The sequence below is a fragment of the Polypterus senegalus genome, chromosome 1, assembly GCF_016835505.1.
Source record: "Polypterus senegalus isolate Bchr_013 chromosome 1, ASM1683550v1, whole genome shotgun sequence".
NCBI lineage: Eukaryota > Metazoa > Chordata > Cladistia > Polypteriformes > Polypteridae > Polypterus > Polypterus senegalus.
In genome coordinates, this window is record NC_053154.1 from 198,599,104 (window position 1) to 198,611,917 (window position 12,814).

Consider the following 12,814-nt stretch of genomic DNA (forward strand, 5'->3'; position numbering starts at 1 on the left):
GTGGATTTTGAGCAGTGTTTCAGGTCGTTGTCTTGTTGAAAGATCCAGCCCTGGCGCAGCTTCAGCTTTGTCACTGATTCCTGGACATTGGTCTCCAGAATCTGCTGATACTGAGTGGAATCCATGCCTCCCTCAACTTTGACAAGATTCCCAGTCCCTGCACTGGCCACACAGCCCCACAGCATGATGGAACCACCACCATATTTTACTGTAGGTAGCAGGTGTTTTTCTTGGAATGCTGTGTTCTTTTTCCTCCATGCATAACGCCCTTGTTATGCCCAAATAACTAAATTTTAGTTTCATCAGTCCACAGCACCTTATTCCAAAATGAAGCTGGCTTGTCCAAATATGCTTGAGCATACCTCAAGCGGCTCTGTTTGTGCTGTGGGCGGAGAAAGGCTTCCTCTGCATCACTCTCGCATACAGCATCTCCTTGTGTAAAGTGCGCGAATGGTTGAACGATGCACAGTGACTCCATCTGCTGCAAGATGATGTTGTAGGTCTTTGGTGCTGGTCTGTGGGTTGACTCTGACTGTTCTCATTATTCGTCGCTTCTGTCTATCCGAAATCTTTCTTGGTCTGCCACTTCGAGCCTTAACTTGAACTGAGCCTGTGGTCTTCCATTTCCTCTATGTTCCTAACTGTGGAAACAGACAGCTTAAATCTCTGGGACAGCTTTCTGTATCCTTCCCCTAAACCATGATGGTGAACAATCTTTGTCTTCAGGTCATTTGAGAGTTGTTTTGTGACCCCCATGTTGCTACTCTTCAGAGAAAATTAAAGGAGGAGGGAAACTTACAATTGACCCCCTTAAATACTCTTTCTCATTATAGGATTCACCTGTGTATGTAGGTCAGGGGTCACTGAGCTTACCAAGCCAATTTGAGTTCCAATAATTAGTTCTAAAAGTTTTGGAATCAATAAAATGACAACGGTGCCCAAATTTATGCACCTGCCTGATTTTGTTTGAACAATTATTGCACACTTTCTGTAAATCCAATAAGCTTCATTTCACTTCTCAAATATCACTGTTTGTGTCTCCTATATGATATATTTAACTGACATTTTTTATCGTAACAACCAACGATTTATACAGGAAAATAATGACTATTAACAAGGTTGCCCAAACTTTTGCATCCTACTGTACCTAACATTAAATAGGACATGCTAAACAAAAAGAAAACACCATATTCAACAATGCTACAAATTTACATGAGAGATCTTTGTGAAATTCTTGGTGAATGTTACATAGGACATTTTTCTATAGAAATTGTGTGTTAGAGGTGAAGGGGAAAAAATCAATTCATTTACAAATCACAGTCCCGAAGTATGGTGATTATCGAATTGCCAGGCTGATTAAATAATAATTTTTTAAATGTAAAAAAAACTTCAAATTCCATCCATCCATTTTCTAACCCGCTGAATCCGAATCCTGAGGACCCCCTGTGGCTGCAGGTTTTTGTTCCAACCAGCATCTGTTTTTAATTGGACTCCTGGGCTAATTAAGTGATGTGTTATTTCCCAAGTTCTGTGTTTTGGGAACAATATAGAAATTAGAAAACTAAGTTTGCTAAAAAAATATATTAAAATGTACCAAGGAGTTATATAGGAATAATGTATTTTTTTCTTTTTAATAGTATTTTCATCTTGATTTTCATTCTACTTTTCAAGGCGTTCTGATTGTTTAAGCCATCATTGACTAATTAGTGGGTCTGATGCTAAAGTAGTTGCAGCCTTTGATTATTCAGTTTTGTTTGCCTGGGTATCTGCTCTACTCGTTTTAAATTGTCATTAATACGATAAAGCAAAGTGGGAAAATTGTACAGAGAAAAGGCAAAATATAATGAAATCAGCAAAAGAGAGTTAAGCATTTTAAATCTATAGCAAAAGCAGAAATATTTATAAATGTCTTATAAATGTAAAAATCATGCTGCTATGCTTAACTGAATGTCGAATAAAAGAAAAAAAAAACAGCTAATTAAATGAGCTTAGTGTTATCAGGTGTTGTCACTGATTAGGAATCTGGTTGGAACAAAAACCTGCAGCCACAGGGGGTCCCCAGGACCGAGTTTGGGAAGCACTGGTATAAACCATACTATGTGATTAAATACCACACTCAGTTAAATATGAGTTGCATACAACCGGCATTCGCTGTTGCCATGATAAGTTTATTGATGTAGTTACTGTAATTAGAATGCAAAGTACATACATTTTTTTATGCTGCTACAATACTGTCCATACATGGTTGCTGCACGTAGAGACATTTTGCTGATAGAATGTGCACTCTGAAAACAGTGGCAAGCAAGAATATGAGTGGTCAAGGTTGTTAAATTTATGTGGCGCTATCACAATTTAAATCTAAAGCCTGGACTCGCTTTGGATTTCATAAAGTAATTGGAAATGTTGAGATGACTACGGCCACGTGCAAAATTTGCCATAATACAGTCAAGTATTGTTAAAATACCTCTAATATGTGTGCAAAACCCACTTGACACCCTCCAAAGATAAACTCTGATGGTGCCATGCCTGCAGCAATGCCAAGTAAGCAGCAAGGACCTTAATCCTTACACCGCGGAATGCATGATTTCATAACACGATTCATACTTTACAGCCATGGAATGTTATTCCATGTTAAGGCTTTTTCTCATATACAGCAATTCCCTAAATATACCATGAGGTTAAATCAGAATTAAAACAGTTGCGTTTTAAAGCAGGGACAGTTGCCCTAACATGTGATCCATGGACTTCAAGTGCCAAATGTGTAACTGAAGAATGATGCTTATCCTCTTATGTCCTACAAGCCTTGGCTGTGCATGAAAATGCATGGGCCTAACATGGCTATGCTGTTTCATAATGTCACTGAGCAATGGGGAATTGAAGTAAAACAACCAGTGTTAGTCATGGGCAATAAGGCAAATATGCTTGTTGCAATTTCTGAATTTATCTGCTATGCGCATACATTAAACTTGGTGTTACTGAGTTTTTCCACAGAAGCACCCAAGGTCTATAAGCTTTGCAGCAAAAGCAGAAATTTTTGGATCTTCCATAGAATAGACTTATTATCGATGCTTCTACCTGAAAGAACATTGCACATAATATGGCACTGTCAGTATGAAATTTCTTAATTCCATACATTGGTATTGTTATGGATACAGTTATGAAGTTTACTTCTTGACTCAATGAAAACATTTTAAAAATATATTTTTATATTTCATATGTTTAATTGTATTACTCCCAAAGAAAATGTCAAATTGGAGAGAAATTCACATTTCAATAAAAAATCAGCAATAAATCACAATATTGAATCGCAATACATAGACAATCACAATACTATAAAAAAACTGCAGTACATATTGAGTTGACAAAAGTTTTGATATCAAATTAAGAGGTCTTTGCCAATTCCCACCTCTAGCATATATCAGTGCACTTTCTGGCCCTTAAGGAGATATAACTCCCTTATTATTCAGCATTCACAAAAAGGAGTACAATAAAGTTCTTTATTTTCCACTTCAGCCACTGGGTAAATATTGCTGGAGGACCTCTGTAATTTTAGTCCCATTCCAATCACTCAAATGACAGATTTACTGGCCTGTCCATTTACACAGGACTAATCTAACCTGGAGTTATTTTTTACGGACTTTTTATACAAGGTGTCTCAGTAATTTTTACAGAGACATGAATACGCAGGTTGTGAAACGATACTGACATGAGCACGTTAGACTAAAATTGCAGAGGTTTTCCGAGACTTTACTCCACCTCCTGGTGTAAGACCAATCCCATCCAAATAGGGCTGAAACTAAACTTTGTTAAACTGCAGGCCCAAAACAGGCTATATTTTTCTGCACCAGAAATTCAGGAAACTGACTTGGATTGTTTAGTGAATTTGCATTCAGGTTCATTCTTTTTCATTTGACAAGCCAACAGTTGACAGGTTGTGGCTGTGTTGAGGAATTAAAAAAAAAAAACACACAATCATACTCTTAAATGCTTATAGTGGGGTGACTGTCTTTAACCCTGAATCCGAAAAGTAAAAATCAGTGACACATACAAACAAATTATAGACTATGCGCATGGATAACAAGCATTATGAAAATCAACTCTAGAAGGCTCCCCTTTCTCTAACCTTGACAAGAAGGACAATCCAGCAGAAAAATGAGTACTTTGTAAAACACCTTTATCTGTTATGCCACAATTCAGTTTTACATTCTCTTATGGTCTTCCAGAAATGTCATTTGGTTTTGACAACAGTTCATGGTAACCTGAAAGCAAACATGTTCACTGACAAACTATTAATAGTTATTGTTCTTCTCAAACCCGCTTACTCTAGTTTAAAAAAGCAGAGAGGCACAAGCAGAACATGCAAACTCCATATAGACAATCAGGTGCTGTACTTGAACCTAGTATGCTGGATTAGTAAAATGATAGTGCTAATTGGTCTGCACTACTCTGCGACCTAAGTTAAAGGTGTGTTCATTATATTTAAACTAAATATCTGAAATTTCATAAATTCACATCATTCATACTTACAGCTTTATGTTGACTTCTCCGCTTCTCTTAAAGCTGCAGAAAATGATACTCTAACAGGAAAAACAGTAGGGTATCGATGAAAAAATACTTATTTTGACCTAATCTGTTTTGCATTCTATAGATTTGTTTAAATTACTCTACTGATGCAGTATTTTCTCAGTAAGTCTTGGCCAAAACATCAATAGAAATATCTACATGCAAAATTAAAATATTATTCAAAGTTAAAATTGCAGAAATAAGTTATTTGAATGACTGGTTGATAACCAAAGTTCAGTATATAAAGTTATCTTCTATTTCATAAACTACTGTAAACATCAGAAAGAATCAATTGAAACATTAAAAAAATGCATGAAATATTAAAATTTAAAGTGCTTTTTAAACTGTGGGCTTTTGAATCCCTCCTCCAGCACACTTTCACTTCACCCTAGAGTCTGAAATTCCATTTTGTGTTAAATTCCTAACCCTTAAATTCAAAAATTAATTTCAAGCCATGTTCGAGTCGTTGTTCCAGAAATATGAAGAGATCTATACAGTTTATGAACTAGGTTCATAATATGGCGAAAGTCTACATTAAAAAACTTTCTCTTCTACTGTTGTTTTTCAGATGTGGTAATAGAGTGTTTAAACAAACAGCCCTGCAATAAACCAAATAATGCAATTTATTTATAACATAAAGATAATACGGATTCATCTCTATATACAGGTAAAATTCTGTTACGATGAACTGCCAGGGACCTAAAAAAATATTTCATTGTAATGAAAATTTCGTTGTAACGAGATTCTGTATTTGTCACTATAGTGCTTTCTTTCATGTGCGTCCAGGCGTTTGCAATTTAAATAGCTTCTTTCGCGTTAATTTTCATCTCCTCCTGTCTACATGTTATGCTGATGAGAATTTTTCTCAGCATTTCCTTGTGATAATACTATACTAATAAAACTTTCAGGGTGAAAATGATGCCCAAATCAAATGGCTGAAGCGCTGCTGTGCAACTGGGTGGGAGGAATTCAACACGAACATTATCTAAATTTTGTGAGCAGCACAGTTATCAATCAGAAGCCAAATCATCCTTTTCTTTTTCTTCATATTATGAGGTTTCTGAACTCTTTTGGGATCCCCTTCACCCCCCACCCAACGGGACGACACACTGAAGTGCATCCCGAAGCACGATTGCCGCGTCTGTGGAAGATTGTTTGTCCGTTGCGATTAGCATTTGCGCTAATCCGAGACAGAGGCTGCGGGCCCATGGGAGGGGGAAGCATGACGTCAGGAATGGGGAGGCATGCAGGGCCCTCCTCGCTGTCCTGTTTCACTGCTACGCAGGCGGAGCTGTTGAGGACAGCTAGTGCAAATATAAATATATAAATGTATATAGATCTACAGACAAATGATAATAACAAACACAAAACAATAAAAATTTTGATAATATAGATGATCGTAGTCTTAAAGCAGGACGGGACGATGCGCTGACTGAGGGAAAGGTTGAAGATGGAGCAAAAAACATCAGCCATCTCGTTGGCACATGCTTTGAGAGCCCGCCCAGGGATGTTATCTTGTCCAGCTGCCTTACAGGGGTTGATCTTCCTTAGTGCTTTGTGTACCTGAGCTGAAGAGACCACTGGGGGAGGGGAGGCGGGTTGTGTAGTCCAGGTGTGTGTGTGTGCCTCCACTCTGTGCTGTTGCTGTGTGTCTCAAAGCGGGTGTAGAAAGTGTTGAGATCATCCGGCAGACTGTCAGTGGAGCTGATTGTGCTGGTGATGGTCCTGTAGTCTGTGATGTTCTGTAGGCCCTACCACATACGTCCAGAGTCAACAGTAGAATAGATGCCCTCCAGCTTCTCTCAGTAGTGCCTTGACTTTTCTTAGGCTGTACTTCGCAGCTTTGTACTCCGTCTCAGTGCCTGATCTAAATGCAAGGGAGCATTTAGCAGCGGAGAGGCAAGCAGACAGGTTTAACTTTTTTCATTTGGCTTATAAGCAAAATTTTACCATATCTCACTTTGATTGCGTTGTTTATGTTCTCCGTGCCTTTTTTTTTAAGACATAGTGCTTACATTTGCAAAAAGCAATTTCAGTCACATTTTCCATTTATAAGATTACCAAATTTTGCCTAATGCTGGTATAGTACCATTTTAAAAATATGGTAGTTTTATGCTCACAGCACTGCTGGAGACAGCACCTTAGTCACTTTTGTATCATTTAAATAATAAACATTACTTTGTTTTTAGGAAACGCAGTGAACAGTATGAATTTAGTGTTTGCTGATTGTTTTCAGTAATTAAGTACGCTGTTTCAGTCACCACTCTAAATTCATCTCATGCATTTTTGTTAACACTTTGTATGTTGTATGATTGGAAAGATTTGCACTGTTTCAAAACGTTAAGGAATGTCTGACCAATGTAAAAATTTTGCAACACATTTCATTTTGGAACAATGTGTTCTGTAGTCAGATGTGTGTGATGTTGGCTCCACATTCAAGATTTAATTCCTATTTTGCAACCAGTGCAGCGATTCTGAATTGGATGTTCAACTCATTGCGGTTGAATTGACAACTGTGGCCTTGTTCATAAACAAATCGAGAAGGAGTGCAAAACTTTAGTGGTTGTGTATGATGCTGTATTAAAAACTGAATACTGTTGCTGTTCACTAAACAGACAGATGATTTCTGTCAACATCGCACTCTCAAAGCATGCAAAAATTGTGTATTTTTTTTTCTAATTCTGTAATGGTATCAAAAATTGAAGGCCGTTTTTTGCTGAGAAAGCGTAGCAGGACTTTCCCGCTTTATTAAGTGGAACCATGCGGGATTTTTATGTACTAGAAGGGGTATCAGTAATCTCACAACAAAATTCAAACCCCGGAAGCACGTCTTGAGGTGCAACTGCAATTGAGACAGCTTCTCTCTTTTTCTTGTATACAGTGCATCTCTCTCTCTTTTTGCTACTGTTCACAGTTATCACTGTTATCTCACGTCCCAAGAGTGACACCCAGTAATTCTTTACGTACTGCCAGCGCTATGCCTACTAAAGGTTGGGAGCCACTATCCTAATGAGCATTTCTTGATTGTCTACAATAATGTTTATATAGGTATGTTTCTGTTTTTGTCCTTATGTTTTGTTTTGTTTTTTTCTAGTTTTGTTCATGGGGGAGCAATTGCCACAATAGTTGATGCAGTTGCAGGAACATTCGCCACATATGTTGCAGGCTTTGTCATGACTGCCAGCCTGAACCTTGACTACAAGAAGTGAGTTACTTTTTACTACATCAGATGTTTAACTTAGTTCATGCTGTCCAAAGCCCTTTGAATGTATCAGTGTAACAACTTACATCCCTGCATTCTGAGCTTAATTTTAAAGTTAGCAGTTATGCACTTTTCTTACAAATGATACTGATCACAGGTACAAGAAGCTAGGAGCCTGATAAAGCACTGATTTTCCATCCTCCTCATGAATGCAGTATTATAGATTGTATAATCCATAATACATTGGTGTGAAAAACTATTTGCCCCCTTCCTGGTTTCTTTTTCTTTTGCATGTTTGTCACACAAAATGTTTCTGATCATCAAACACATTTAACCATTAGTCAAATATAACACAAGTAAACACAAAATGCAGTTTTTAAATGATGGTTTTATTATTTAGGAGAAAAAATCCAAACCTACATGGCCCTGTGTGAAAAAGTAATTGCCCCCTGAACCTAATAACTGGTTGGGCCACCCTTAGCAGCAATAACTGCAATCAATCGTTTGCGATAACTTGCAATGAGTCTTTACAGCTCTGGAGGAATTTTGGCCCACTCATCTTTGCAGAATTGTTGTAATTCAGCTTTATTTGAGGGTTTTCTAGCATGAACCGCCTTTTTAAGGTCATGCCATAGCATCTTAATTGGATTCAGGTCAGGACTTTGACTAGGCCACTCCAAAGTCTTCATTTTGTTTTTCTTCAGCCATTCAGAGGTGGATTTGCTGGTGTGTTTTTGGGTCATCGCTTCAGCTTGAGTTGATGAACAGATGGCCGGACATTCTCCTTCAGGATTTTTTGGTAGACAGTAGAATTCATGGTTCCAACTATCACAGCAAGCCTTCCAGGTCCTGAAGCAGTAAAACAACCCCAGACCATCACACTACCACCACCATATTTTACTGTTGGTATGATGTTCTTTTTCTGAAATGCTGTGTTCCTTTTACGCCAGATGTAACGGACATTTGCCTTCCAAAAGTTCAACTTTTGTCTCATCAGTCCACAAGGTATTTTCCCAAAAGTCTTGGCAATCATTGAGATGTTTATTAGCAAAATTGAGACGAGCCCTAATGTTCTTTTTGCTTAACAGTGGTTTGCGTCTTGGAAATCTGCCATGCAGGCCATTTTTGCCCAGTCTCTTTCTTATGGTGGAGTCCTGAACACTGACCTTAATTGAGGCAAGTGAGGCCTGCAGTTCTTTAGACGTTGTCCTGGGGTCTTTTGTGACCTCTCGGATGAGTCTTCTGCGCTCTTGGGGTAATTTTGGTCGGCCGGCCACTCCTGGGAAGGTTCACCACTGTTTCATGTTTTTGCCATTTGTGGATAATGGCTCTCACTGTGGTTCGCTGGAGTCCCAAAGCTTTAGAAATGGCTTTATAACCTTTACCAGACTGATAGATCTCAATTACTTCTGTTCTCATTTGTTCCTGAATTTCTTTGGATCTTGGCATGATGTCTAGCTTTTGAGATGGTTTTGGTCTACTTCTCTGTGTCAGGCAGCTCCTATTTAAGTGATTTCTTTATTGAAACAGGTGTGGCAGTAATCAGGCCCGGGGGTGGCTACGGAAATTGAACTCAGGTGTGATACACCACAGTTAGGTTATTTTTTAACAAGGGGGCAATTACTTTTTCACACAGGGCCTAGAGGTTTGGATTTTTTTTCTCCCTAAATAATAAAAACCATCATTTAAAAACTGCATTTTGTGTTTACTTGTGTTATATTTGACTAATGGTTAAATGTGTTTGATGATCAGAAACATTTTGTGTGACAAACATGCAAAAGAATAAGAAATCAGGAAGGGGGCAAATATTTTTTCACACCACTGTACATAGATTATACAATCTATCTCTGTTGATCAATGTTAACAAAATTAGACAGGCTGATGGAAATTAAGCATATTTAAATACTTGAAGCAAATGTGTCCATGCCTTAAGCACCTACCCTCAATTTCTATCACTAGTGTCACACCTCCAAGCAACCCAGTAATAAAATATTGAAGCCTCAAAATGGTGACATAACACACTTAAAATTAAATGGCAAAAATATTTGCATTTATACCTGTATTATCGACTATATTTAAGTTACCCTCTCTTTTGTCAAGTTCGTTATTGGATTGGTCTACTCCCGCACCCTAAATAATAACACACACGCATACATAGATACACATACACTCAGACCCTAACCACAACAGTGCCCTATGAATGACACACACACAGTTGGCTAACTTTTAGCACTTAAAAGTAAAAGAACCACACAAATGCTTTAGGTATAACACAACTTGTCACTCTCTGAGCACATCAAGAGACTTATTTACTATCGGCACGGACAACATGCGATGTTTTAAATAGACCTCAGACCTAAATATTACTTTTGGTCTCCAGGAAAATATTAAAACATACAAAGACTCAGTATCCTTGACTATAGGCCATTTATTAGCCAAGAACACCTTCTTCTCGCATTGCCCCTAACTTTCGAGCGGCGCCGCTCTCAGCCTTAAAACCCCGCAGTGTAGAGCTAAATGGCAAAATCTCTAGCTGCTTCAGGTGCTCTTAGAAATCTACCTTATTACTTCAATCACTCTAGATATTAAGACAAAGCATAGAAAGATGAAAACAAGTTACTTTTTGTTAAAGAACAAATAATAAGTAATAGAAAATAAGTTCGATAGTAAAGTCTGGATAAAATAGTCTTTAAAAAAGCTTACTGAAAGGAATCGGTGATGTCAAGGATGAAAGTCCCAGGCGGCGGTTGATTTAGCAAATGATGTTCATGAGAATGCTGTTAACTGACGATCGAGAGAAAACTGGTTACACGTGTCTTTGTTGTATTCTCTGACGTGGCTCTTCCGTCGTCACTGTTTCTCTTCTTCTTCTGCTTCTGATGTTGCTTAAAAATGAGGCATATTTATTATAAAGTTCCATGCCGTGGTTTCACAGCACATGAATGTTCCATGCACCTGATTGGCTGGCTGTCAATATGATGGATGAATTTTGCTCCCCAGGTAATAAAGTTCTTTGAGATTGCCTCAGTTCTTCCTTTCTCAGGCTGTAAATCCCATTGATGTCCCAGATGTCCATCCGTAAAGTAATCAAGAACCTGAGGTATCAAGTCATGCTTCCTTTCTCGGGCTGTAACTGTTATAACAGTGAGGTATACAAAAGAGGATATGTCTTTTTATTATAATGCCTCCTACATCTGAATTCATCTTGTTGGGTTTGAGCAAAATATAATACAGAATAAAATTTAGATTTTATACACCATAACACTCCACCCCTATTTTAGTCAGACAAACTAAAGATGAATTGTGGTCCTTTCAAACCCTTGGCTGTCCAAATTGGTGTTATCTTCCCCTACCCTTTCATTCACTTCCTATGGTCAGGTACTTTCAATCCCCCAAACAGATTTGGCTCACTAAGGACTAGAAGGATAAAATAATAAAAAAACTTTTTTTTTTTTACCATTCTAACTGTTCATTCCACCCCTGGACCCCTAAAATACAGTACGTGTATTAGGAAAACAAAAATACATTTAATACAAAAACAATGTTTAAGAATCTAAATGATTACACGAACAATCATAGGAAGGAACTTCTTCACAAATTAAGCCTTATCAAAAAGTTTTGTTTTGTTTTTTTTTTTTTTTTACACTAAACACTCATATGTGTTCCTTGGGGTTAGAATTCTCAAATAATGTATAACAGAGGAATGGAAATATTTAATTTGACTCAAACTTTTTGACTTGTTCCTGTTTTCATTTAGGGCCCTCTATAATATGCAATGGAATTCATATTTACTACGTTAGAAATGACTTGTGCTGTAGCCAATTCTGAAATGCAAAACAAAAAGAAAACATAAAAAATAATGTTTCTTTTTGAAAATAAATTGAACTCGTGTACCTCTCAGAGGAGAATTGCAGTTCACCTGTCACATTCCTTAATAGTGAGCTAACTACGTAGTCAAGTCACAGGTTCATTGTTTGGCTCGATTAGGATCGTATTCTTGAAAACTTGTAACACATCATCATTATATGTACTTCAGTGCATTGAGACTGTTGAGAAATGGCACACAACACACGCATGGCACACAGGTGGCATCAGCTACCTCCCAATAAGCCTGTCATCATGCAGCCACTGCTACACTGATTGCTGAAATTGGAAATGAAAAAAAATATGAATATATATAATACTAAATATTATGCCTTGCCAGCAAACAGTATGTCAAATTAGCATCCCAGTTATAAAACATCCTTCATTCTTCTGGGATTTTGGAGTATGCCTGTGTGAATGTGTACCCTTTCAGGCAAAAGAGCATTTCTGAGGTCAGGTACTGATGTTGGATGAGACAACCTGGCAACATCACAAAGGTGTTCAACAGAGTTGAGGTCAGGGCTCTGTACATAAGGGCACAGTCGTGCTGGAACAGAAAAGGGCCTTCCCCAAACTGTTACCACAAAGTTGGAAACACAAAATTGTCTAAAAGTGTTTTTGTTTACTGTAGCATTAACACTATCCTTCATTGGAACCAAGGATCTATGCAGAAGCATTAAAAATCAACCTCAGACTATTACCCTTCTTCCACCAAACTGTACAATAGGTACTGTGCAGTCTGAAAAGTAGTGTTCTCCCAGCATCTACCAAACCCTGATTGTTCCATCCAGTTGCCAGGTAGTAAAATGTGATTCATCACTTCAGAGAACATGTTTTTACTGCTCCAGAGTCCAATGGCGGTGTGCTTTACAGCACTCCAGCTAATGCCTGGTATTGTCCAGAGACAATGTAGCCTTGGGTGCAGCTGCTCAGCAATGGAACCCGTTTCACGAAGATCCCAATGCACAGTTCTTGTGCGGATGTTGTTTCCAGAGGCAGTTTAGAATTCTTTTGTGACTGATGCAGCAGAGGTTGGGCACTTTTAACATGCTATGCACTTTAGCACTTGGTAGCCCTACTCCGAGTTTATGTGGTATACCACTTCATAGCTAAGCTGTTGTTACTTCTAGATGTTTCCACTTCACAATAATAGCACTTACAGTTGATTGGTGTACATCTAGCAGA

At 38.0% G+C, this 12,814-nt stretch overlaps 1 protein-coding gene across 3 annotated transcripts in view; it reads left to right on the forward strand.

Annotated features, from left to right (window-relative positions):
• Nucleotides 1–12,814, forward strand: part of them4 (thioesterase superfamily member 4) — an 80,395-nt gene that overhangs the window by 38,002 nt on the left and 29,579 nt on the right. For all 3 annotated transcript variants that reach the window (XR_005635355.1, XM_039766680.1, XM_039766666.1), the window contains exon 4: nucleotides 7,658–7,768. Coding sequence is in view for 2 of the 3 variants with exons in the window: in XM_039766680.1 (XP_039622614.1) it covers nucleotides 7,658–7,768 (111 nt within the window). In the remaining variant the exon portion in view is untranslated. The remainder of the gene's footprint in view (nucleotides 1–7,657; nucleotides 7,769–12,814) is intronic.